The following is a 26,434-nucleotide window of genomic DNA, read 5'->3' as shown; positions in this document are numbered from 1 at the left end:
TCTATATTAAAGCATCCATAAAGTAGCATGCCATGGGACCTTTAAACGCTGCACAACTAGTAGAGAAAGGCTTCCTCATACTACGAATAGTGGTATGGCTCCTCGTATAACTGGTACTGGTATGGGTCCTCATGACTGTTACGGGTCCTCATGACTGGTTCTGGTATGGGTCCTCATATGACTGGTACTGGTATGGGTACTCATAGTAAATCTTTCGCAGTGAAAGCGTGAGACCCTGTCAACATTGTGCATGTACATTCGCTCCATCATGGTTTGAGATACGGTGTTAATGTTCCCTAATAAAGAATAGCTAAGGTGACCAAGTGCATGCCAGGCCCTTTTAGCGGCTGGACTTTGTTTTACCCTCCGCCGCTCACTCACTACGGACAGGAGGTGGACCGGCAAAACGCCATAAAATGCCATAAAACTAACACTCATACAATTCGAAGCCTGTTCCCATGGCAGCATTCAAACCTCTCCCCTTGCCTGAAAACGTTTCCTTCTTCTAAACCACATCGTTTCATTATTCAGTGCACGAAAGATCACTTCCCAAAGCGATTATTTAAAAAAACGAATTTTGGTTAGTATTTACAATTTTTTATTTTATTTATTATATACTTGAATTAGCAAACAACTTGTCAAATAAAGTTTGCTACCAGTCATAGAAAGTCATTATATTTTACAGTTTGAAATAACCCAAGGCCGGTTCAGAGTACAAAAGTTATTTTAATCAATGTGTAAAATGCAGTGGATCCCGCGGTGGCCCTTGGGGCTCCTGGCTCCGGTCAGCGGACAGAGCGGACAGAGAGGACAGCTGGCCAGAGGGCCGTGTGGACTCAAGGATCAAGGGTTCACATCACAGCAATCTACACTTCACATCCTACTGTGTGTCGGATGCAAAAAGAAAAGAATGTTCTGGGCAGAGGAGATGGAACATCCCCGGGCGTCCTCCATCGGTATGACAGCTCGAACAAAGCACCTCACACCGTGTACATCTAGAGGGCCCCACTCAGGGCCTTGCGGAGGGCCCCAAACAGGGCCTCATGGAGTGCCCCAAATAGGGCCATGGGGAGGGCCCACACAGGGCCCAACACACAGGGCTTAAAGCTTTTGAGGCCCTGTATGGGGCCCTGTGTGGGGCCCTATATGGGGCCCTATGTGGGGCCCTGTGTGGGGCCCTGTGTGGGGCCCAGAGGAAGGCCTCACGCAGGGCCTCGAGCAGGGCCCCAAACGGGACCACGAGGAACGACGGCTCAGCCCCACAGCAATGAGGAAACAGGAACAAACGAGACAGGGCGAGGCGGCCTCCTGCACTTCAACAGGAGGGTCAATAGATTGGGTTGGGTATCCCAGTCAGAATGAGTGCCGGGAGCCGGGCCTTGAGGGGGGGTCCCTGCCAGCTTCTCATGTGATGTCCTTCTGTCTCGGGGGCCGCAGCAGATTCCTCACCACACACTTGACCATCCACTCGATGCCCTCGTTGACCCCGTCCCTGCAGCGTCAAATAGAATAGAAGAATAGGCTTTCATTTACCATCAATGAATGAGCTGAACATTGTCACCAATTAAAAAGCTAACTAAATTAAACTGAGAGTGGGTAAACAAAAAGAGGGTCTTAATAAATTGCGCAAAAAGTCTCAGTTGAAAGGCGATTATTAAAGATGAACTGAACTGAAATAATCAACGTCGATAACTTGTTAGTTTGTATTATAAAAAAAAGGACACAAAAAAAAATATGATATATATATTACATAATATATAGCTTTTTTTAGCAACAAAATAAATGTGTCTTTTAGTATTAGAGCGCCGATGACGTCACTGGCATGGTAGGACTAGGTCGTTGCTGCAGACACGCGAACGTCTTCTACACTCCACGGCGGAGAATAGTGATTTTAATATGGCTGGTTATGCGTTTGAGACTGTGAGGGACATGCCTGTAGTGTCCGACTGCCACCCGACTGCCACCCGTGGAGCTGGAGGCTCCAGCTCCACCTTTGGATCGTGTGGGTGTGACTACTGTGCGTGTGGGTGCTGCCGGAGCATGGACACTGCCATTGAATCGGTCTGCTGCCGAGAGGTCCCGGTCAACCTTGACCATTTTATGGTGGGATTAGGTTGCATAACCATGCATAGGGCATTTCAGATGCTGTGCGGTGAGAGAGTGGTTTTAGAAGTGGCCATGCTCTCTCTAAGGGACGTCCGAGCAGAGACACTGTTGCGCCCCATGAATAGCAACTAAGTAACAAGGCCAAAACAATCTTTCCCCCTCCATTTTCCTTTGAGGCGTTTCAGGAATATCTCCGTAAAGACGGACTCATTGCGGAAACGCAACGAGCTGTACAAACGCTGTAGTAACTACATATTCCAAGGCGCTGGTTCTCCACAAAAAAAAGTGGAGCACATCAAGCCTGCGTGCATCCAGCCTGCGCGCTGTATAAAAACATTCAAGTCGAGGAGGAAAAAGTAGGTGTTGAACCTTTTAGATTGAGTAGAAATACTTTTTATGTACAGTTACTAATTAAATTGACCAGGGGGCTGAATTCAAAGCTACAAAAATAATACATAAAAAAACCTGTAACTTTCAACACAACTCTAACGTTCCTTCAGGCGTCCACACGAATCCTAACACGAAAACGCATAGGTCTGGTTTTATTTGAAACCACCCTGGGATCATGGACCTACTAAAGAACATGGTTTATAAACTGCCCGATAACATGGTTTCACAAAAAAAATCGGCTCCGGGTGGATGGGACCTGAAAAACATGTTAGATGCACTTTGGGAGATACACCCGCGAATGAGCATAGATGCGAGGCGGATTCACGAGTGTCACGTTTACTTTAGGTGGATGTTGGAGGTTTACTTTCTGGTGGATGTTGATGGATATTGCACAGATGGATATTGCACGGATACATCTTACTATGAAACTACTTCTTCGAGTTTAACTCCCTCTGCATCAGCAATCGGCTAGTCGGCGAACATCAGGGTGAGTACGAAGGGACATTTGTGGAACTTCTGTTTACAGACCCGCCGTGGTTTAATGACCAGCTTGGAAACATAGATCTGTGATATTGTCAGATTAATAGTTTATACACTTTATGGTCGGAGTGCTAGCTTGTGGAGATTGACATGACAGGGGCTATCGGAGGGTTAGTCAGTTTTAAGGCTGCCAGTCATGTATTAAGGGCTGGTTTCCTATTCAAAGCTAGCCTGTGGAAATGTATGATTACCCCAGCTGCCTTGGACCTATATAATTCATTACTGCAGCCAGGGGCAATGCAATAAGATGATCCTCCTGTAGACCTGGTTGTTTGCTTTTCCGTAGCCATTTAAACGAGCCTCAGAGCCTGACTTATTACCTGCTATTGCTGCTAGAGCCACAGAGTAGGAGTAAGTTACCATGCCAGTGACGTAGCTGAAATCCAACATGGCGGCGCCCTGTAACACTTTCACCGTACAATTTAATCCCTTTTAGCAAGTTCAGCCATTTTTTGTTATTGTACCAATGAGAAGGCAGACAATACATCAGTTAAATCAACTAAACTTCACGTTTCAGTTAAGCTCATCTTTAAAGCCGTTGCCAGATCACAACGTTTCATTCCAGCTGGGGCCTGGCCCAGAGGCTGGGACTCTGAGGCTGGGGCCTGGCCCAGAGGCTGGGGCTCTGAGGCTGGGGCTCTGAGGCTGGGGCCTGGCCCAGAGGCTGGGGCTCTGAGGCTGGGGCTCTGAGGCTGGGCCTAGCCCAGAGGCTGGGGCCTGGCTCTGAGGCTGGGGCCTGGCCCAGAGGCTGGGGCCTGGCCCAGAGGCTGGGGCCTGACCCAGAGGCTGGGGCCTGACCCAGAGGCTGGGGCCTGGCTCTGAGGCTGGGGCACATCACCGTGCCGTGGTGCAGAGATACAGATGGTGTTATTCAGATTCGTCAGAACACACACTCATTCTAAATATCTTATATTATATGTATTATAATATTATATATATGTACATATTATACTTTTTTTTCTTCTGGTGTGGGTGTTACAGATCAGGCTGTATATGAAACAGGTTACACTCACCTTCCATAGGAGTACACTGGTGGAAACTATGGCAAACCTTTCAGACGAGTACTCCAGTAAGGCTAAAGGTTGAGATTTGACTGAATCCATGGAAGCTGCTTACTTCCTCTCTACTGATTATTCTACGATCCATCAGTGTTAAAGGTTGTATCAGCGATTCTAGGCCGAAACCTCAATGATTACATTTATCTGATCTTTCATCACGATCCGCTAGCTGCCCGCCCCATAAGAAGGCCGTCAAAAAAACGCATCTCTGTAGGCAGCCTATGCTCCAAGATCGTACACAAAAACAAATGGTACTACCAACCACTCAAAACCAAATAAATAGTATTCCAACAAAAAACCAACAAGTGGTGGGTAATTTGGAGTTTTGCACTGCTGTGATGATAGTTTTTACTGGATGCACGAAACACAGAGGAGAGGGGCATGCTGGCTCTGTTTGTTTGGGATCTCACTTCAAATACCCACACAAGTGATGTCACCCAACATCGCTGATGCAACCTTTAAACCCAGCCAGACTGGTTTTACCAGGATATACAGGTAGGTAGGTAGTAGTAGTTAATTCATATTAAACACAGCCTTGTAGACTAGACCAGACGTTCTCAATCTGTGGTACGCGTACCACTGGTGGTACGCGAGCGCCCTCTAGTGGTACGCGGAGCATGAACGATTTTTTGAAGCAATTTTTTGAAGTTGAAGCAACCGTTAAAAAAAAAATGTGCATGTACCCATCATATGCAATGATCTTAAACGTGCATTGACTAACTGCTGTGACGACGAGTAGGGGAAGCAAAAATTTAGCAAAATCGTCCTGTGACGAGACGTTGAAGTCTGCCTTCAGAGGCCGGACATTTCTGGACTTTTGGATGCAGCGACGCAGCGAATATCCGGCGCTTTCAGACAAGGCTGTGCGCTTTCTCATTCCACTCGCGACCAGGCTTCTCTTGGTCGCAAATGGTCGCAAATAAGAGCGATGACTACTGTCATGTCATCGCTCTTAATTTATCCCAAAAAACGCAGCTGATCGGACGCATCACACGATTCGGAGGCATGCATCACATTTAAGGATTTTAAAAACTGATTCTGATACTTTTTTTTTCAGAAATGCATTCGGAAGAGAAGGGAGACTAGCGTTGCTCACGGGTTGGAATGAAAGGGAGAAAAGGGGACAGAGTTGCCTGCGGAAGCGATGTCTGAGATGCAGAGACTGCTTCACGCTACCAGTGTCAGTTTCGTACGGTGTGGAATGAGAGCTTGTGAAGGCACTATTGCGCAAGTACGCCTGCGTGCTTGCACAATAGCATACTGCCCGAGAAGCAGTGTTGTATAGTAGCGAAGTAGAAATACTTCGTTACTGTACTTAAGTAGTTTTTTTGGATATTTGTACTTTACTTTACTACTTATATTTCTCTGTACTTTTACTTCGCTACATTTTGCGAAGAAAACGGATACTTTTACTCCGCTACATTTCCCTTGAAACCTTCGTTACTCGTTACAAAATCAACTCATCTTTAGAAAAAAAAAAAAGAATCATGAGAGATATGAGAATAACGTCGGGGACTGTGGTAGAACTGTGAGCCTGTTTGGCGAATCAGCTGTCCCAGCGCACGTTCGCAAAGCCCCCTTGCTTAGTTACTGTTGCTACGTCGATCAAAACTCCTACGACTGTCAACACACAAATGCATGGCTAGGACGAGGGCAAGGGCTATCAAAATTCTACTATTTGTATCAGGCTGGTTTGTACACGCAGTATTACAACACTATCTTATACACTTCAATACGCTGTATATGTGCCATTTTTGCTACAAAGCTAATTTAAATACCCTTTTTGGGCAGGGACTTGAGTTTTCCTAAAATCCGTGATCCTGGATGACACCAAAATCAATATTAAGTAACGTGTACCAGCGCTTGCTTGCGGGATAATAGGTCGGGCTACGATATCTGTCAGTGTCAGTGATTTTTTTTTGGAGTAACTCCGCGACAGCATCCAGATCATGGCAAAATGGACTGCAATATGCAGTGGAAGGATGTTTTCAAAAAAGATCAACAACGAAGGGGAAACAACAATAATCGAAGCAAAATCATACAGGTCTCAATCAAAAAATTAGAAACTTCACGACCTAATTAATTTAATTTGTATAGCACACTTTAACACTGCAAGGAGGTTTGAGTGTCCTTGATTTAAAATGAGCGGTGAGGAGGTCCTGGAGGTAGGTTGGACCGGAAGTGTTTATGGCCTTGTGGAGTTTTGCCTATTGTGTTTGTGTTAGTTGAAATAAACTCCATTATTCTCAAAATTCTGACCCTTTGCTTTTTTATTAACAGCAGTTACTTGTACTTTTACTTTCAGTACTTAAGTACATTTAATATCAGAAAAGTACTTTTGATATTTAAGTACAGTAAAGATCAGATACTTTAATACTTTTACTTAAGTACTATTCTAAAAGGTGACTTTTACTTTTACTTAAGTAATTTTCCAGTAAGGTATCTGTACTTTTACTTAAGTATGGCTTTTGAGTACTTTATACACCACTGCCGAGAAGGCAGTATCGCTGTCAAATCTGTCCCTGGGAAAAGTAACGTTGCTTGCGCCGAATTGAAAAAGGAAACCGCTATAATGAAATAGCGGTAATATTTCCACATTAATTGATAAAATAACAGGGGATGGGAAGGGGGGATGGCTGTTTCAGAAGGGGGATGATTTTGATCATTTTAATTCCAAAGGGGGATGCCATCCCCCCTCATCACCCCTCAACTCGAGTGCTGAGCAGGTTGGATACTGAACCAAGTCTGAGGCTAAAGCTTACCTCAATCGACCCAGACATCACACCCCTCTCACTAAGCATGATAGGCCTAATTTTCAATGTGTGCCTGAGTACATTCTCCTTCAAACCTAAACATAGTTTATATTCTGACCTTATGGCACTTACTGCAGTATTTTTTAATACTGAATACGTTTTTTTTCTATGATACGCTTGTTCTTACTCATGATAGTTTGATTACAGTGTTTTCGCAGTACACATGATTTCTCTCTTTGCTGTGCATGATTGCTTATTATAACAGGATTGTTTGACTCCAGTATTTAAATATTCATGTTCAATTCTTTGAATGTTTTGATGCAGTACAATTTACCTCACATGATTGGTTGACTGCAGTTGTTAAAATTAATATTCAGTGCTGTGAATGCTTTAATGCAGTATACTTGTTAATAACCTCACTAGATTGACTGGTATGTTATATGCCAGATGATATCCCCATTTGCTGGGTAGCATTATTGAAGCAGTTGTTCAATTGTTAGTATTATCCCGTTGCAAGTGTTTAAATACAATACATGAGTTATAGACAGTTGGTTGCTTCAGTCAAGTAAAGTTATGTGAATAATAAATCATATTATTAATATTAATGCCTTCTGTGTAAACTATGTAGTTATAGGCCTACGCACTTTATTTTAATTCCGGTGGTACTTGGAGAGCCAAATCATTTCTAAGGTGGTACTCATGGTAAAAAGTTTGAGAACCACTGGACTAGACAATGTCACACTTGCTAATGACCTCTAACCCAAACTCAGCTTTACCTTTATATTTTATTACTGTATTTTACACAAAAGCAGACACATACCTCACACCTGGTCAAGGACAGTTGTGAAGACAACAGAACCGCCCAACCCTAGGTGACCCCACCCAGGGAATAGGTCGACGATGATGAGATCAACCAGACAGGGACAAAAACTCAATCCAATGAACTAACACTGAACTAGTGCTGGCTACGTGGCGAGGGTCCAACCTAGCATCCAGTACTCTGCTGATTGTAATGAGGTCCTCACGCCTTCATGTCTGCCAGTTGGTACGGCCCACTGGGGGGGTGATCACCACGACGGGGCGATGGCTCCCACTCCCACGATGTTGCTAATATAGTGGCTCTTTCGGGCTCATTCAGACATGTGTGAGTTTAATATGTGGACTAGACAAGTCCTACGAACGTCTGCGATGGAGCGTCACATTTCAATGTCATGTACTAGCCTGGAGTTCAGTGCAGGGTCAAAATCAGTTGGATACGTCTGAGAACCCTTACCCGGTCAACGCGGTGCACGGTTGCACCAGGCAATCCCTCTTGCCTATTTTGGGCGCACAGTCGCTGAAGGCCGTCTTAATGTCTGGCACGGACAGGCAGTTCTAGAGGAGATTAGGAGGAGCAGAGCAAACATGAGGCCGCCGCAAGGACACACTTTCACAATTCAAACAGTTTGTTTGAATGGTGGTTAAAGTATCCCGTCTGTTTAAAAACACATGACATCATTGAGTTCACCATTACCTGCGAGTTTGCTGCTCTCTAGTGGTTAACAGAAATAAAACTCGAGATGATTGGATTATTATTTCACAATAGGAACAATCATGTTTTCGTCTGCTGGTTCTCTGCCATCTTAAAGCCTCTGTTTTAACCTTGTTAGAAGCAACCACTAGATGGAGACGCAGCCAGGCCAGCACCACTGACAGCAGGGAGCTCTGCACTCAGTTACCTACCAAGCAACTGTTTACAACCAAGGTGGCTACTGGGGGGAATCAGTCTTGGTTGAAGCCGGATTTGCAACTACTGACGCTTTTCTTTAGAGAGAGACGTCAGACTACCTTTCCGAGGTAGTCTGACGTCAGGAGCAAGGGGCACCGGCGGCGCTGTCTGTGTGGATGCGTGGAGCTCTGTCTAGGCAGTGTGTGTAGAGCTCTGTCTGGGCGGTGTGTGTGTGGATGTGTGGACCTCTGTCTTGGCGGTGTGTGTGTGGATGTGTGTGTGGATGTCTCTGACACAACGACAGTACAAAAAAGTATCATACAGTTGGCTTGGGTCATAACCATGGGGATAACACGCTGCAGTCTCCTGTAAAAATTTCAGCTAAAAACTATTTTTAATGGCTGGTTCAGACTATACGATTTTAACCCGATTTAGCCCCGATTCGTTCATCGCAGATAAATTTGCGTGTCATACACGATTTGGAAAAGTCAGCGACGATGTGACATGTAATGTGACATGCTTGCGATCTGCGATTTTTTCGTCTGTTCGAAAACCCCACAACGAAAGTTTGGCATGCCAGAAATTGGTGGAAAGCACATGACTTATATACATTGCTGACTTTGAGGGAATCCCGCAAACAGCTGGACCACACGGGCAGTGTTTACTAACTATTAAAGAACTAACTAGTAAAGTAAAGACTAGTAGGCTAGAGATGCGCGGTTGCCGGTGATACCCGCAGACACCGTGGATAATCCACGGGTTGGGTGGACTGCATGAAAATAAGTTATATCCTACATGGAGGAATTGCGAGTGGGTCGGGGTTGAAATAAATAAATAAGAAGTAGGTTAACATTTTGACTAGATAAACGGCAAACTGACAAATTATATTTTACTATAAACTCCCTGCTTCTGAAATTTCCGCCCAGCGCGCGCTGGCTGGCTTTCCATAGGCCTAAACATTCCACTGTGCGATCATCCATGCTGCGTATGCCCTCACACATTGTTGAATCATATGCTGGATGCTTTATTCTTTCTATGTGGCTTTTAGTTAAAGGTCCCATGACATGAAAATCTCAATTTATGAGGTTTTCTAACATAAATATGAGTTCCCCTAGCCTGCCTATGGTCCCCCAGTGGCTAAAACTTGCGTTTGGTGTAAAACGAGCACTAGCTGTTCTGCTCGCCTTTGAAAAAACTGAGGCTCAAGCGCGCTGATTTGGAATGTCTGTATTCATGACGTCACCAAGAATCTCAGCTCCTCCCCTTACTCTGCCTGGCCCGCCCAGAGACGTTGGCCCGCCAATGAGACTCGACCGTGCGAGCGCCACGTACGTGTGTGTGTGTGTGTGTGTGTGTGTGTGTGTGTGTGTGTGTGTGTGTGTGTGTGTGTGTGTGTGTGTGTGTGTGTGTGTGTGTGTGTGTGTGTGTGTGTGTGAATACACACACTGTAACGCAAGTGTTTCTTGCCGGTTCTTTGACGTGTCTTGTATTTCCACAACGAGACTGTTGTGGGGGTTATCTGAGCCATGGTTGAGAAGGAATTGGGGGAAAGGAACTTTGGCTTTGACTCGCTGAAGTACATGAACTGCGACATGCCGCCGTTTGCCGCGAGGCACCATCGCCCGGCAGCGGGCAGCCGGCAGCAGGCAGCGAGCGGTTCAGTCGACTTCAGGTTGATGTGAAAGTGGAAGAACCAGAGACGTCGCAGAACCCGACAGTCGTTTGTGATTCATAATATCGTCTGGAGGCGCACACAGCTTTTGGCCGTGATAATATGTATTAAATGATATAGATTTCTATGCATTATATTATATTATTTAGATATAGAGCTCCAGGACTGTAACGCAAGTGTTGTACACTTCCTTATTATTTGGATAACCGTTCTGCTTTTGGTGTTATATGGCGCATAACACATCGGACTCTCGTCTCTGGTATTTCTACAACGAGACTCGTATTGGGGGTTATCTCAGCCATGGTTGAGAAGGAATTGGGGAAAGGAACTTTGGCTTTGACTTGCTGAAGTACATGAACTGCGACTTGCCGCCGGTTGCCGCGAGGCACCATTGCCCGGCAGCGGGCAGCCGGCAGCAGGCAGCGCGCGGTTCAGTCAACTTCAGGTTGATGTGAAAGTGGAAGAACCAGAGACGTCGCAGAACCCGACAAAGTCGTTTGTGATTAATAATATCGTCTGGAGGCGCACACAGCTTTTGGCCGTGATAATGTGCATTAAATGATACAGATTTCTATGTATTATATGATTATATGACGATATTATATGACGCAAGTGTTGTACACTTCCTCGTCTGACTCTCGTCTCTGGTATTTCTACAACGAGACTCGTATTGGGGGTTATCTCAGCCAAGGTTGAGAATGAATTGGGGGGAAGGAACTTTGGCTTCGACTCCCTCAAACACATGAACCACGACATGGAGGAGAAAGGGATTGTTGGCGGCGAATGTCTCCCGCTTGAGCCCCGCTGAGGGACCACCGCCGGAGGCGGAGGTTCCTAAGACCGGCAACGATCCCTTTCTCCTCCTTGTCGCGGTTCAGTCTACTTCACTTTGATGAGGACGTTGAAGAACCAGGAACGTCGGAGAACCCAACGAGGTTGTTTGAGATTCATAATATTATTGGTGGTGGTTAGTGAGGTCCCCACTTCACTTTAGGCGTCTTTGAGTGTTATTAATTATTATTATTCTTCATGTTTAACCTCTGTTTTCCTTTTATTCCTAGTCTGTTTTACATAGTTTTGAATGATGACTATATGCTCTGTAAGGTGACCTTGGGTGTCTTGAAAGGCGCCTCTAAATTAAATGTATTATTATTATTATTATTATAATATCGGCTCACACAGCTTTTGGCCGTGATAATATATATTATATGATATATCTATGTAGGCTATATGATAATATATGATAATATTTAGATATAGAGCTCCAGGACTCCCGTGTGTTCTAGAATATTTACAGAACACGGCTAAAGGCTGTGTGTGCCTCGCCATTGCGATACATCCACTGTAAACAGAGCGCATGGTACCGTGGCTGCAAGCTGCTCAGGGCCACACCCCCACCCTCCTCCTTGACCCGCCTCGCTTTTCCTCATTTGCATTATAGCTACAGACACCAAAACAGCGCATTTGGGGGAAGCTCAATGTGCGACTGGCTCGGAGTGGCTGTAACTCTGCACCACGGCTGAATTTCGGGAACGTCTTTGAATACTGTGTTAGTTGCCCACTAATACCTATATTAAAGAATACATAAAATAGCATGTCATGGGACCTTTAATGATCGGGCTATAATATGACCACGTTGGCTTTGTTCGCTGACAACAGGGGACATTTCATAGTGGTTGGACATTTTAGTAAGCCGACAGGCTTTTGTCGGGACGCAGAACACGCAACACAAAATCGGGATGACATTACAGCTCATCTACGCATCTCTAGCCTACTAGACTTCAGTGCACTACGCAGAGGACCACCATCATAATGCCTAGTATACCATTTTTATTTAGACTTTGTTGCGGCATTGATGCTGCATGTGTCGTGAACGATACAAAGTAAGGCCCTGTCCACACTTACCCGGGTAATCTACAAACCGACACTGAAAACACTGCTTTTCAAAAACGATCGCTGAGGTGGATGAATGTGAAAATACTGGGTTCGCGTTGAAGTGTGTTCAGGGTAGACAGAGGCTTTCAGAAACGATGACGTTCGGTTTCCATGACACTGCCATGATGCTGCCACAACCTTGCGCTCAACAGCGAAACGCTCATCGAAAAATGGCAGGTGAAGGCAGGTGAGGAAAGTATGATTTCTGTTAAATCGTGAGGAATATCTGAGAATCGTGTAGTCTGAACCAGCCTCACATACTGTTGAATTCCCCCAATCAATGGGCTCAATGGCTCCTTAAATTAGAATGCCTTGACTGGGGAGTTGTAGGGTTTGATCGTCTGGACATCTGTCAAACCAAGTCCCCTGCAGCAGATCGGTCAATGGTCATGCAATCGGCAGATTATAAATAGATAGGTCAATCATGCATCTATGGGTTTGATTGGCTGCTGATGATCTGTAGCCGATCAATTGGTCACTAAAATGCAGTCATTACATCATAATAGATTGGAAGATAGTGCTGGTTGGGCCAATAGACAGGATGGGATTCTTTGGAAGGTAGGGTCCCTACCAACCGATAGGCTACAGGATTATGCCGCTTTTCCACCGCACATGTAGCTCGACTCGACACGACTCGACACGACACGACTCGACACGGTAGCAGCACGGGTGCTTTTCCACCGCAAATAGTACCTCCTGGACGTGGGCGGGGTCGGCTGCGCGAAAGGGCCGTGACGTATTTGTGTACGCGACGCAAACAACACATACGCAACCCACACATGGACAGAACCCACATAACAACAATGGAGGGCATCGATCGCATTACTATTATTAGCTGGCATGTTGAAGAAGTTGGAGAAGTGGAACATGTTGGCTGCGGCGCTGCTATGGATGTTACCAGCATGTCGCTCTCGTGACTTCGTCACACTCTCTGGCCAATCAGTCGCCGGCCGTCTGCCGACGTCACCTTTTAGCATCGGCTCAGCTCGCTTGGAACCTAGAGCGAGTAGGTACTAGAAAAAGCAGCCACTTCAGGTACCAGATACCATGGTACCGCGGTGGAAACGCAAAAAATGCGAGCTGAGTCGAGTCGTGTCGAGTCGTGTCGAGTCGTGTCGAGCTGGTACCATGCAGTGGAAAAGCGGCATTAGAGAATGGTCCCCTCTGATAACAGGGTACTAGGTACTAAACCGTGGAACCCCTTTAGTTCAGACATGTCCATTATGTAGGGCTGTCAAGATCTGGTCGCTGGTCGTTTGGTCGGCCCGTATGCACGTTCCATTAATTTCCAATTGCAATCCAATCCATTTAAGTCTTAAACCAATCCATTCAAATCTTAATACAATCAAATCTTAATACAATCTTTTCAGGAGGTGATGAATGCTATTTTGAGTGATAGGCCATATATAATGAATACAAATATACAAGGCTCTGTAGATTCTGTTTAAATAATTGTATGGTTTAATGGAAAAAATATTAAGTCAAAACAACCCGTTGTCACAAGTTGACATTTACATTTAGCAGAATCTTTTATCCAAATAGACTTACAAAGGTCATACATAGAGTGGAGTCCCCCACGCCAGGGTCAGCCGGCTGGTCGGGGGCAGTGAGGTGAGGCGTCTCATTCGGGGAAGAGTGGCTTCCGGTTACAAGTCAACCTGCTCTACCTCCTGAGCTAAGCCGACCGCCCGACGGAGACTGAAATCGTATCGTACTGAACATTACCTCGACACCAAACTATTGATACAATGTCAATGAAGTGGTTGGCGAGGCAGCATTTTGTAAAAGAATAAGCTAAAAATAGAATATAGAATATTATCTAAAAACTATTTTTTTTATGTTGTCTAATGTCTGCAATGCTTGGTGTTCCACGCTCAGCAGGCTTCGAGTAGGAACACATCAAAATTGGCATCATGGCCTGAATTGCAGCCTCATGCATGAGCCCCCGTTGTACTAAACACAGAATCAGACCGACAGCGTGATCCTCCACGTGTCGTCTCTCTACTACTCGATGCGGCTCTTGGTGGCACGTCTTCGTCATGTGAGGCTACCAGGTAGCAGAGAGCGCACTTTGGCCGAGTAGCTCCACCTAGATCTTTTCTTTCAACAGACCTTTCCCATCTTCCTTCTTTGGTGGACTCCAGCCCTCCCATGTGCTCACCATTGAGAAAATCATACGAGTTAGCCTGGCAGGAGTGTGGCCACTAGGATCTCTGTGGCTGCAGAGTGTGGTGTTGTTTCTGTAGTGAACGTTCATATGTAGGACGAAACATGATGAATGCGTTATCTGCAACCCTGAAGAACAGGACCCAAAAAGAGAGCGTACCTCTACATCCTGCTTGTTGGCCAGGACCAGCAGTGGGATTCCTTCCAAGGACTCGCTGGTGATCATTTTCTCTGGAAGATGCAGACAGAGCAGTGAAGTCAGGGAGCTGCAGGACTCAACTAGGCCACAGTTCAGCATACAGGACATGTGGGACCGTCCACGTTACGACTCGGAGACGCCACGCAGACCTTACCAGAGCCGCCTGCGTTTTAACTTAAAGGCACCCAGTGCAACTTTCGAGGCTTAAAAATAAACATTCAATTTCTAGTCTTTTTTACACGTAGTAAGTTTCAATAACTCCATACCATTACATACCGACATTTAAGCAGCAAAGATGAGACGTCGTTGTGTGGTGAGAACTGATACAAAATCGATAACAACAACAATGCCGCCACTTTCTTTATTTTTTGTAACCTACAATAAATAAAGCAGGCTTTATAATAAATAAAGCAGTCAATGGAAAAATGGCTTCTCCCCACCGGCGATTGTTGTTGTTTACGATTTTCTATCAGTTCTCACCACACAACGACGTCTCATCTTTGCTCCTTGAATGTCGATATGTAATGGTATGGAGTTATTGAAACTTACTACGTGTAAAAAAGACTAGAAATTGAATGTTTATTTTTCATTGAATGTTTACATAAAGTTGCACTGGGTGCCTTTAACTGGGTGCCTGACCCCGAGTGTGTGTGAAGCATCGACCAAATCCAGAAGAATTTGCTTTATAAATTGAAAAGATGTGGAAAGTAAATACGTCCAAATGATGTTGAGAAATTATAAAAATCCAGGTTCTGATTATGCATTTTATTCTTATGTCTGGCTGTCGGAAACAAAACATAATAGGACACTCCGTACCTGTTTATCCAATCAATGATAGGCTGTGACAATAACCTCCACAGAGGGATGCGTTGCTAACCTCTGGGGGTTGTTCTCATGAGATGTGTGCGCAAGTCAGCGACTGGCACAGTGAGATCGTACATCTTTGTGTGCGCGCTGCTGCAGGAGTGTAACTTTAATGCGTAGAGAGCAGGCAAAGTGCATACGTACCGAAGGCCTCTTTTGACTCTGAGAGGCGCTCTTCATCTGTTGAGTCGATGACATAGATGACCCCGTGGGACTCTGCGTAGTACTGAAGGATGAGCGTTTTAAAACGGGATTCAAGAGCAAAAAATTATTCAACCAAAGAAAATAGATATCAATATCCTTTGTTTTATTAACCTATTGTAAAAAGTAAGAAAATAAAGTGCTTGCACGATTAGTCATAAAAAGTGCTGTTTCACTTAAGCTCAAAAAATAAAATCCCATACATGAAGATGTTAGTCATTTGATGACAACAGTCCCTAGCAACATGTCAGTGCTGTCGACTCACTTTGTCCCACAGAGACTGCAGCTCCTCCTGACCTCCGAGGTCCCAGAACATAAGGCGAGCGTTGCCCACGTCGATGGTCCCGACTGGCGAGACACAAGGAACAGGGATTAAGGGTTTGGAGCGATGTCGTATCTGGCAAATAACTATTTAGGCAGACCCTTACTGTTCAGGCCGACTGTGGTGGTGATCTTAGACAAACTCATCCCCTTGTAGTTTTTGCTGAACTTTGTCTTGGTCTGCTCTAGAAAGGTCTGCCAGACAGACAACAGGGAGAACAACAGGATGACTTGGACAGCGTTAAGAGGACAGAACAAGACAAAAAGGGACGTTATTATTATTGTGGATTTACGAAGGTTTGATTAATCAGAATCAGAATCTTATTGTACAGTACGTAGTATAGTATGTATTGTAAGTACACAAGAGTACAATTCCTAGGCTTGGTTCCTCAACATCCACATAGCAGCAAGAATACAAACTAAAGTAAAAAGAGAAACTAAGACAGTGGTAATAAGTAATAATAAGTAATGAGGTGTATGATTAACATGTCACTGAGTAACGTGAACCACATATCGCCCTACCGTCTTCCCCGCGTTGTCCAGCCCCAGGATCAGTATGCAGTACTCGTCCTTCTGGAACATGTACTTGTACAGGCCGGATAATAAAGTATACATGTCGACAGAAAGTGTCAACAACCAGCGACTTGTGGCTAACTCAAGCTAACAGTTAGCCGGCTAACGTTAGCTAATTCTACTGACGCAAGGCCAAAAGGAGAGAGAGGGATGACGCTGGTCTCATGGTCAATACATAAATTATGAGTTACGGCTAAGCGTTCCTATTCATTGTATACAATACATTATTTTATTAGTTGTATCTAAATGAACTGTCCCGGTAACTGGTTGTTGCTACGTCGAGAAGGAACTACGGCATTCTGGGAAGTGTAGTGCATTATAATGACCAACGTCAATCATGTGGAGAAGAAGTGCGCATCATACTGCGCATCGCGCTGCGCATCACGCCGCACATCGTGCTGCGCATCTGTTAATTATATAATAATAAACTTTCTTTATATAGCACTTTTCAAAACACAGTTACAAAGTGCTGAACAAATAAATGCACAATTAAAACAAAGCACAAAATACATGTGATGTACGGACAATAATGAGCAATATGAAAAAAGGATAAAAGACAGGAATAAAAACAAAGGCAGGCTCAAATTAAATCTGGAAAAGCTCAGATAAAACTGGGTTTTGAGGAGAGATTTAAAAATGGGCCGTGACTCAGTCAACCTAATTTCATCAGGCAAGTCGTTCCTGAGCTTCTTCGATGCCGTATGGAGAAAGCTCTGTCCCCTTTAGTTTTGAGTAGTGATGGGCATTTCGGCTCTTCTTAGGGAGCCGGATCATTTGGATCAACTCACCAACAAGAGCAGGCTCGTTCGGCTCCCAAACGGCTCTTCATATTACCACTTATACCTTATATAATTCAGCCAAATGTAGCCCATTTTGACTTATGATTTGTATGTGTAGGCCTATATATCACATACATTATTCAATGCATCCTATTATTATTCAAAAATATAAATTACATTTTCTAATTCAGCTGTTTGTTTTCATTGCATATGAGCGCAACGCGCATTCCCGCCCCTCGCTGCTTGCGGGTATGATCCTTGTCTATCCCCACTTTATTGGTTGAATGCATGCACGTGACAGTTAGTCACTGCACACACGCATAGCATGCACGGAGCACCTGTAGCGCGGAGATCTTCATATCATTCTGCCTAGGCAAACTTTATAAAATAAAATAAAACAAACGGCTCGCGGTCGGGAGCCGACTCCCACCATTCACTTAAAAGAGCCTGCTCTTTGAACCGGCTCGTTCGCGACTGACCCATGACTAGTTTGGAGCCTAGACACTGGGAGGAACAGCAGTCTACTGCCTGAGGACCAGGGCCGGCCCTGACCAATTTGGCGCCCTAGGCAAGATTTTTGCTGGCGCCCCCTACCCCGTTGGATCGCACAGTAAATTCGACTACCAATGTTCATAAACTCAGAGAAGCTACAAAGCTTTGTCTTTGAGACTCTTTGGTTTTAGATAGAAAATTAAACACACGAAACGTATTACAAACCAAGTAACAAGCAATGAATCACTCATACAATAAGTATGCACAAAATACTGCAAAGAAATGCATGATGTTTACTAAAGGCATTCATAAGCAAAATAATAGAGTTCAGATTCAAATTATTGTAAATACAATTAAATGTAGTATGGTTTATCTAATTTGGTTCTAACCAGAGATTAAACAAGCACTCAACTGAAGTGTAAAAAAAATACAAAATTAGGGCTGTGCAGAGGTAGACGGGACAGCAGCACCTGATGCTGTGTCACTGGGGGTGGTACTGAAATATTTTAAAAGTGCATCTGAAGGGAGAAGAGAAGTATATGTGACGACTGCATGTTACATTTTAATAAAAAAATAGATGCTTGGTGTGCTATACATGAGACGAATATAGACTAATGAAAATGTGATGAGATTCATTCAACTTTATTGTCATTGCAATGCAATTCAGTCTAACCACAGTGCAAAAAACAGTAAAGTGAAGTGAAATGAATGTATATATAGCCTATGAATGATATGTGAAAGCTAAGGTGTGAAATATTAACATTAATACACTTTAACTGCACACTCTTGACCCCGCCCCCCTCACAGAGGGCAGGTACAGAGCAACGAGCCAGGCAGGCACCCAGAAAAAAGGCTTCTCCATTATTTAATAGCCTTTGCTATGACTTTATGTTGCTGTGGGCTTAAATAATATTTCGAAATAATAGTAGTAATGGCACTGAAAAAAAAAATGTAGTATTATATATATATATATATATATTTATATTAGAGCTGTCAGTTAAACGCGTTATTAACGGTGTTAACGCAAACCAATTTTAACGGTGTTAAAAAAAATATTGCGCGATTAACGCAATTATTTTATTTACAAAAAAAAAAAAAATAATAATAATATTTTTTTTTTTCTTTGGCTCAAAACAAAGAAGCAGTAGCCTGACTGCTATGTTCAAATGACATTTGTTCAAAGCAGTCGTTTAATTGCACTATAGGCTCTTTTTTTGTATCGTCCTGTTTTGATCAGTATATGCCAATGTTGTTATCAATAAAAAATCATTTGCACAAGACAAGCCGATGCACTTCACCATGTTGATAAGAGAATTAAAATGAGAAGAATTATGGGACAAAAAAATCAAGGGATATTTAGCATAGAAAAAGAATTTGCGATTAATCGCGATTAATCGTGAGTTAACTATGACATTAATGCGATTAATCACGATAAAATATTTTAATCGCTTGACAGCTCTAATTTATATATATATATATATATATAATTTATTGATTTATTTATTTTTTTCTCCCCCGTTTTCGGCGCCCCCCGCGGATGACGGCGCCCCAAGCATTTGCCTATACTGCCTATGCCTAGGGCCGGCTCTGCTGAGGACCACAGACTACGAGACGGCACATAGGGGACTAAAAGCTCTGCGATATAAGCTGGGGCCAAGTCATGTAAAGCCTTAAAAGTAATAAATTTAATCTTAAAATCAATCCTAAAACAAACGGGAAGCCAATGTAGAGACGCTAGAACAGGTGTGATATGGTCATATTTTCTAGATCTTACTAAAAGCCTGGCAGCTGAGTTTTGAACAGTCTGTAGCCGTTTGAGTGTTTTCTGGTTCAAGCAGGTAAAAAGGCTGTTACAATAATCAAGTAAGCAGTAACAAAGTTTCTGCATCATAAAATGTATCGAATTTTAGTAATATTGCGGAGTTGGTAAAAACAAGATTGTACGATCTTGGTGATGCGTTGCTCAAAACATAAATTACTGTCAAACAGGATTCCATGGCTGCTTTAATAGCCTAATATCAATTAATAGACTAAAGTGAAACTCAACACCCATTCCGACAATTGCATTACGATACATTATAGATTACAATTATATACATCACCTGATATATTCTCGCTCACTTTCAACCATTGCAAGAAGTTCTAATATCTGATTCATCTGATAAGTATTGATAGAATATCTTTATTGTAGTACAGCGAAATTAAGTGCAGTCCTTTTTCAGTGCAAAAACATCACATTGAGGTAGTACGTATAAATAAATAAATAAAAACTATAATCAACCAAGTACACTAATAAACACATAAGACATACCCACACCAAAAATTCACATTTATAAATGTGCCTACACAAATGTGGTACACAACACAACTGGATGACCGTCTTCTTCCTCCTATAATCCACAACGAGCTCCTTGGTCTTTGTTGTATTGAGGAGCAAGTTGTTAGCACTGCACCACCCCAACAAACGCTCCACCTCGTCTCTGTAGGCGGTCTCATCCCCCCTTGAGATGAGCCCCACTACTGTGGTGTCATCTGGGAATTTGACGAAGGTGTTGCTGTGGTGGGCGGGAGTGCAGTCGTGGGTATAGAGGGTATAGAGCAGGGGACTTAGCACACAGCCCTGTGGGGAGCCAGTGCTGAGGCTGAGGGTGGTGGAGGTGTGGGGGCCCACTCTTACCCTCTGAGTGCGGTCCGTTAAAAAGTCCTTAATCCAAAGGTAGGTTGAGTGTGGTATTTCAATATCAGACAGTTTGAGCACCAGTCTGTGGGGGAGAATTGTTTTAAAAGCAGAGCTAAAGTCCATGAAGAGCAGCCGAGCATAGCTCCCCTGCTGCTCCAGGTGGGACAATGCAGCATTGAGTGCTGTGGCCACAGCGTCCTCTGTAGATCTATTAGCCCTGTAAGCGAACTGATGTGGATCAAAGGTGGGGGGGATGAATGACATGATGTGACTACGAACCAGTTTTTCAAAGCACTTCATCATCACAGCGGTGAGTGCTACTGGCCTGTTGTAGGAGCCTAAATGCCTATTTGCTTTATTTAAGTTCATATTTTACAATGACGTTTGGATTTACATAAGGGAAATAATATAATAGTTAATTGCGTTAATTTCGAATAGGCCTACATAGAATTTTATTTTGCAATTCACTTGCAATATTTTTGGTGTATGCGCACATGTAGTTACTTTATTTTGAAGTGTGACAGGAACTTAATTGTTTTAACTACCGGTGACAGACTGTCAGGATAACAAGCGTGGAGCCACACCGTTTTTTGACCTCTCTCACTCTTTCTCTCTCTCGTTCTCTTACCTCTAATCATAACCTCATTGTGGAAAAGGATTTTTTGTATTTTGCGTTGGACCCTTTAAACTTCACGTCGTGGTCCGGTGGATTATTTTTGTGGATATTGGATGAGGTATGCGTCGAAGGGAAAAAGGAGCGTCAAGCTGAAGCTTTACATTAGACCTATTGATCCTACACCGTTAGTCGTTGAGGGTGGTGATATTTGTTTTTTTGAGCAGGGGGACAATGGTGGAGGACCTCAAGCAGGATGGGACAGTGGACTGGGAGAGTGACTGGTTAAAGATCTTAGTAAAGACCCCCACCAGCTGGTCCGCACAGTCCTTCAGCAAATGTCCACAGACGCCGTCGGGTCTAGCTGCCTTCCGCTGGTTGACAGGCCGCAGTGTACGCCTCACCTCGTGCTCCTCTACCGTGAGGATGATGTCGCTGTTGGCTGCTGGATGTAGCGTTGCTGCATCTGGTGGCTTTGCCTCGAAACGGGCGAAGAAGTGGTTCAGCTCCTCCGTCAGCGAGACATCACCTTCAGCAGCCCCTGGGTTGGTCTTGTTGTTGGTAATGTTCTGGATTCCCTGCCACAACCTGCCTGGTGGTGTTGCGGTCCAGGTGGTCCTCGATCCTCCTCCTGTAGTCCGACTTCGCCCTCCAGATGCCCCTCTTGAGACTGGAGCGTGCTGCGCTGTACAGAGCCCCATCACCTGATCTGAAGGTGGTGTTACTCTCCTTTAGCAGCTGCTGGACCTCCCTGGTCATCCAGGGCTTCTGGTTGGGATAGACACAAATCAGCATTGTCCTTCTTCAGAGTTGGTTTGATGACTGCTTTCTTCATGTCAGATGGTAAAGTTCCGGTGTTTAACGAGGAGTTGATGATGTGGAGTAGAACAGGCGTCAGCTCTTTTACACAGTCTTTAAGATAGATACATTAATAGTGGAAAGCAGCAAAATCACCTCTGAATTCATAGGAGAGCCTCACACAGCGCAACAGAGTTTGGGGCCAAGGCGTTCTGACGTCCGACTAATGTTTAGATTAACTGCGGATGATGACCACATACTTAAAGGAATGTATGGCTGACCGTCCTTACCATATAAGGAGACCTTATGTGTGCATGCGGAGGGCGGTCATACCATATGGTAAACAGTTTAATTAGAATAAAAAAGACTGGGATCGGATGACCCGGCAGTGTCAGTCTCTTGTTAATACTCGATCCGAACTCTCCGATTCCTCTTGCTCTCTTAGTTAGTTGAAGTGATAGAATTCGGTTATTTTCTATCACATAATAGGCGTCAGGAACAGGATTGAAGATCAGAGACACGCCAGCTGCTGGGCTGCAGGACGGGGTGCGAGCGATTGGACCAATTGATGGTGAATTTCTAATTCCGATGTTGGCATTTTGAGAAAACAAGCTTCTTGTTATTTTGAGGAAATAAGTTTCTTGTTTGAGGTTCCGCTTGAGGTGATTTTTAATCCTGATCTTGGCATTTTGAGAAGTTTATTGTTTAATGTTCTGGTCGGGTAATTATGTGTTCAACAATTATTTTGAGAAAATAAGCTTCTTGTTTAAAGTGCCGTTTGAATGAATTTTATGTACCAATCGTGGGCCAATTGAGCTGCAGATCTTGGATCAAATGAGATGGTGAATTTGCAATTCTGATCTAGGCACTGTGAGACAATAGTTATAGTAGTATATAATAGTTTCTTGTTTGAAGTGCTGGTTGAGTAATTATATGTTCGACCATTCAAGTTTTAAGCAAAAGGCCAGCTTCAACGCTCGGTCAACCTTTTATTTGTAATTAAAGACGAGTTAGTGACTAGTTTCACTCAGCATCTTGTCCAACAAATTTGGCCATTTTAAGATACGCTATAAAATATAAATGGTTTTCTTTCTGTATTCAAGCCGCGATAGGATTAAGTAACCTCGGAGACTTGTACGGCCTGTTTTCTTTTAGTCTATTATTCTTTCATAAATAAATTAGACTGACAGATAATTGATTTGTTTGAAGTACATGTGTAAACCTTCCTAGATTTAAACACAATCAGCAGCGTTGACTCAAAGTGTGACCAGAGAGGAGCAGAGGGTGGGGGCCTAAGAGCAGAGCAGGCTTAAAAATAGCCCAGAAGGGACCCACATTGCAATCGTAGAGAGAGAGCAGCGCTGGGGAGGACTGCACATTCAAAGCGGCAGAAATAAAATTAAACTAACGAGTAGAATAAACTCAAATAAATTGGATTAATAATAGTGTTTTTACACCAAAAAGTTTAATATGGCACCTTCTTCTTCTTTTCGTTTCACTGAAGCGTTTATATGACAGTTTCCCATTTCATTATACAGTCCTTTGCATTGTTGTTGAAAACTGCAAGGTCTTTTGGGCTGCAGGGGTTGGGTAGTAGAGTGCAGACAAGGCAGTGCTCCATTGTGTGGTCTGCTTCTCCACATTCACAGGTGGTTGGGCCAGTCTTGTAGCCCCATCTGACCAGAGCATCTTTGGATCGTCCTGTTCTTGTTCTGAGGCAGTTTAGTGTTTTCCATTGGGTCCATGATGCTTCTGCACCAGGGGGTAGTTTTTCAGTGGGGGGTATTCCCATGCCAGTTGGAGGTGGGTCATTCTCAAGTTTTTCCATCCAGAGTTGGATTCTGGTTTCTTCCCGAGACTTTGTTAGGGGCTGGACATGGCTGAGAAAGCTTCTTCTTGACTTTAGCCGTTGGGCCGGAGGGTGACATCCATGGAGGAGATGGCGTTCATCGATTGCAGATTTTGTTTTCTCGACTCGGCTGGTAACTTTCCGTCTAATATCAGAAGGGGCAATGCCAGCAAGAGCAAGGAGGTGGAGGTTGCTTGTGTTGGTGGGTTTCAAGCAGCCAGTGATCAGACGGCAGGTGTTGTTCAATGCTGAGTCAAGTTTCTTGGCATGGGTTGACCTCTCCCAAACAGGACATGCATATTCCGCAGAGGAATAGCACAGGGCCAAGGCAGTAGATTTTGCTGTGTGCTGTGGCTCCCCATTTGGAGTTGGTCAGTTTCCATAGGATGTTGTTTCGGGAACCGACTTTGGATTTTGTGTTTTTGATGTGTTCCTTAAAGGTGAGGGTACGATCCAGGGTTACTCCAAGGTAGACGGGGTTGGTACAGTGCTCAAGTGGTGTTCCAGACCATTTGATGTTAAGTGGTCGGTTGGCTTCACGGTTCCTAAGATGGAAGGAGCAGACTTGGGTCTTTGCAGGGTTGGCATGTAGGTGGTTGTGCTCGTAATAGAGGAGTAGCTGATCTAGGGCTGTGGTGAGGTTTGCTTCTACTGCTTCAAACGAGTTCTCTTGAGATGTTACACAGAGATCGTCGGCATAGATGAAACGCTCGGTGTCCTGGTCCATTGGCTGGTCGTTGGTGTAGATGTTATATAGGAGTGGGGCCAGCACGCTACCTTGAGGTAGGCCATTTCGTTGTTGTCGCCAGCGACTCTGCTTGTTATTCAGGACAACAAAGAAGCGCCTGTCTTTCAGGAGGGCTCCAATGAGGTCTGTGAGTGCCAGGTCTTTTGTCAGCTCCAAGATCTTTTTAAGGAGGAGGCGATGGTTCACAGTGTCATATGCGGCAGACAGATCAACAAAGACAGCTCCTGTTACCAGTCCTTTCTGGAATCCATCCTCAATGTGTTGAGTGAGCTTCAGGAGTTGTAGATTTGCCAGGTCGGAATCCGGCTTGTTGAGGGATGATGGCTGGTTCAGCAACAGGGGCAAGCCTGTTGAGAATCAAGCGTTCAAACAGCTTGTAGAGGTGGCATAGCAGAGAGATTGGGCGGAAGCTCTTTGCATGCGCTGGATCTTTGCCTGGTTTGAGAAGGGCAATAATCCTGGTTTTCCTCCAGATCTTTGGGATGGTTTTTGTCAGCATGCATCTATTCATCAGCTGGAGAATCCATTTCCTCATCAGAGGTCCAAAATGTTTTATCTCTTCCGTGAAAATGTTGTCCAGTCCGATGGCTTTACCGTTTTTTAAGGTGTTGATGCTGGTATTGAGCTCTTCAGGGGAGAACGGCTTAGTCAGTCCCATAGTTTGGGAGTGCTTTACTCGGTCTACCTTTGGTCTGGGCTGTTTGGTGGTGGATTTCCCATTGAGCAGCAGCTGGTGCGCAACTTGGTTGGCCGTGGTAGTATACTGTTGCTGGGTTGGGGTTGATGGGTCGTTGCTGATTTTTCGGATGAGGCTCCATGCCTTTTTGCTGTTCTTTGACATATCAGTTGTCTCCAGCAGGTTTTTCCACTTCAGCTGGCGGCATTCTGAAATAGAGGTCATGAGTCTCTCACCTACTTCGGTGGTAGTTTCAGCAAAGGGGTCCGATTCATAGAGCTGTTGGTATTGCTCATAAAGTTCGGTACTTGTGGCGTCCAGGCCTGGGATGTATTGAGTGCGGCAGCCTCTTGGGATGTTCTTGCGGGCTGCTTCGTGCACAAGCTTGGTGAACTTGTCATAGTTCCTGGGGTCTTCTGGGAGGTGGGCAATCTTCCTTTCGAGATCTTCTTGGAAGCCAGGCCATTTCGCTTTTCCAAAGTTGAATCTTCTTCGGAATGGAACTGTGGCTGGGGTTATTGCAGCTTTGACTGTGATGCCGATGGGACGGTGTTGGGTCCTTGGCAGTGGCTCCAAGACTAGCTTTTTGCTTAATCCAGCGATCTTGTGGCTGACAAACGCAATATCAGGGTTGTAGCCTGCTCTCCATCGTCCGCTGTTGAAGGACTTTGGTTGTTTTGCGTCGTGGATCAGATTAAGCTGGCAGTTTTCGGCCCACATTTCCACTGCATCTCCATCTTCGTTGTTGTTGGCGTATCCCCATTGCGTGCTGTGGCTGTTGAAATCTCCTATCACAATCTGCGGTTTTCCAGATGGTGGTATTTCAGGCATCTCCATGGGTATGGGTGGTGGTTTGTAGACTGAGGTGATGGTGACTCCTCTCAGCTCAGTGGTTAGGAATGTTGTTTTCGTCGCTCCTTGTTGTTGATTCGACGATTGTGCCATTTTTTGCTAGCATGATGCTGCCATATTTTTCATGTGGTCTTTCTATGAGGGCGGTCATACCTTCCACTCGAGGGCGAGGATTTTTAGGTCTGCGGTGGGTTTCCTGTAGGCAGAGAATATCGCACTGGTATTCTTTGCAGAGTTTTGCAACAAGTTCTTCTTCAGTTGCAGACAGTCCTTCAACATTAAGAGATATGATGGTCAGCGCTGGCCTTGGAGGCTGGCATTGGCCTCTCTTCCTGCTCCGGACTGGAGGGCTCCTGTCATTTGTTGAGCTTCTGGACATCATTGTCTTTCACTCGGCTTCATTGTGTTCGGTAGAATTCGCAGGTTTATTAAGACCTGACAGGGATCGCGAACGTGAACGC

General features: G+C 44.5%; 1 protein-coding gene and 1 long non-coding RNA gene across 2 annotated transcripts in view; one reads left to right on the top strand and one right to left on the bottom strand.

The window, feature by feature from the left end:
* LOC132465553 (uncharacterized) overlaps positions 1–5,600 on the top strand; it is a 47,009-nt gene extending 41,409 nt beyond the window's left edge. The window contains exon 2 of the long non-coding RNA XR_009527607.1: positions 4,880–5,600. This is a non-coding gene — a long non-coding RNA (uncharacterized LOC132465553). The remainder of the gene's footprint in view (positions 1–4,879) is intronic.
* Positions 707–16,808, bottom strand: arfrp1 (ADP-ribosylation factor related protein 1). Its single transcript, XM_060062213.1, has 7 exons — positions 16,436–16,808; positions 16,021–16,108; positions 15,858–15,940; positions 15,536–15,617; positions 14,489–14,559; positions 8,121–8,221; positions 707–1,492 (listed from the first exon to the last, which is right to left on the bottom strand). The coding sequence occupies exons 1-7, from the start codon at positions 16,526–16,528 to the stop codon at positions 1,405–1,407; spliced, it is 606 nt and encodes a 201-aa protein (XP_059918196.1). The 5' UTR covers positions 16,529–16,808; the 3' UTR covers positions 707–1,404.
* Positions 16,809–26,434: the final 9,626 nt, after the last annotated feature.

This window comes from Gadus macrocephalus, chromosome 1 (genome assembly GCF_031168955.1).
Source record: "Gadus macrocephalus chromosome 1, ASM3116895v1".
Lineage (NCBI taxonomy): Eukaryota > Metazoa > Chordata > Actinopteri > Gadiformes > Gadidae > Gadus > Gadus macrocephalus.
The sequence above is the reverse complement of the archived record's forward strand: the minus strand, read 5'-3'. Positions and strand labels throughout refer to the sequence as shown.

Excerpts from the sequence above, each read along its gene's own strand:
- arfrp1 (XM_060062213.1), bottom strand. The coding sequence starts at position 16,528 with ATGTATACTTTATTATCCGGCCTGTACAAGTACATGTTCCAGAAGGAC. Across the intron at positions 14,560-15,535 it reads AGAGTCAAAAGAGGCCTTCG|AGAAAATGATCACCAGCGAG; the intron begins GTACGTATGCAC and ends TGCATCTTCCAG. Across the intron at positions 1,493-8,120 it reads CCGTGCACCGCGTTGACCGG|GGACGGGGTCAACGAGGGCA; the intron begins GTAAGGGTTCTC and ends TTGACGCTGCAG.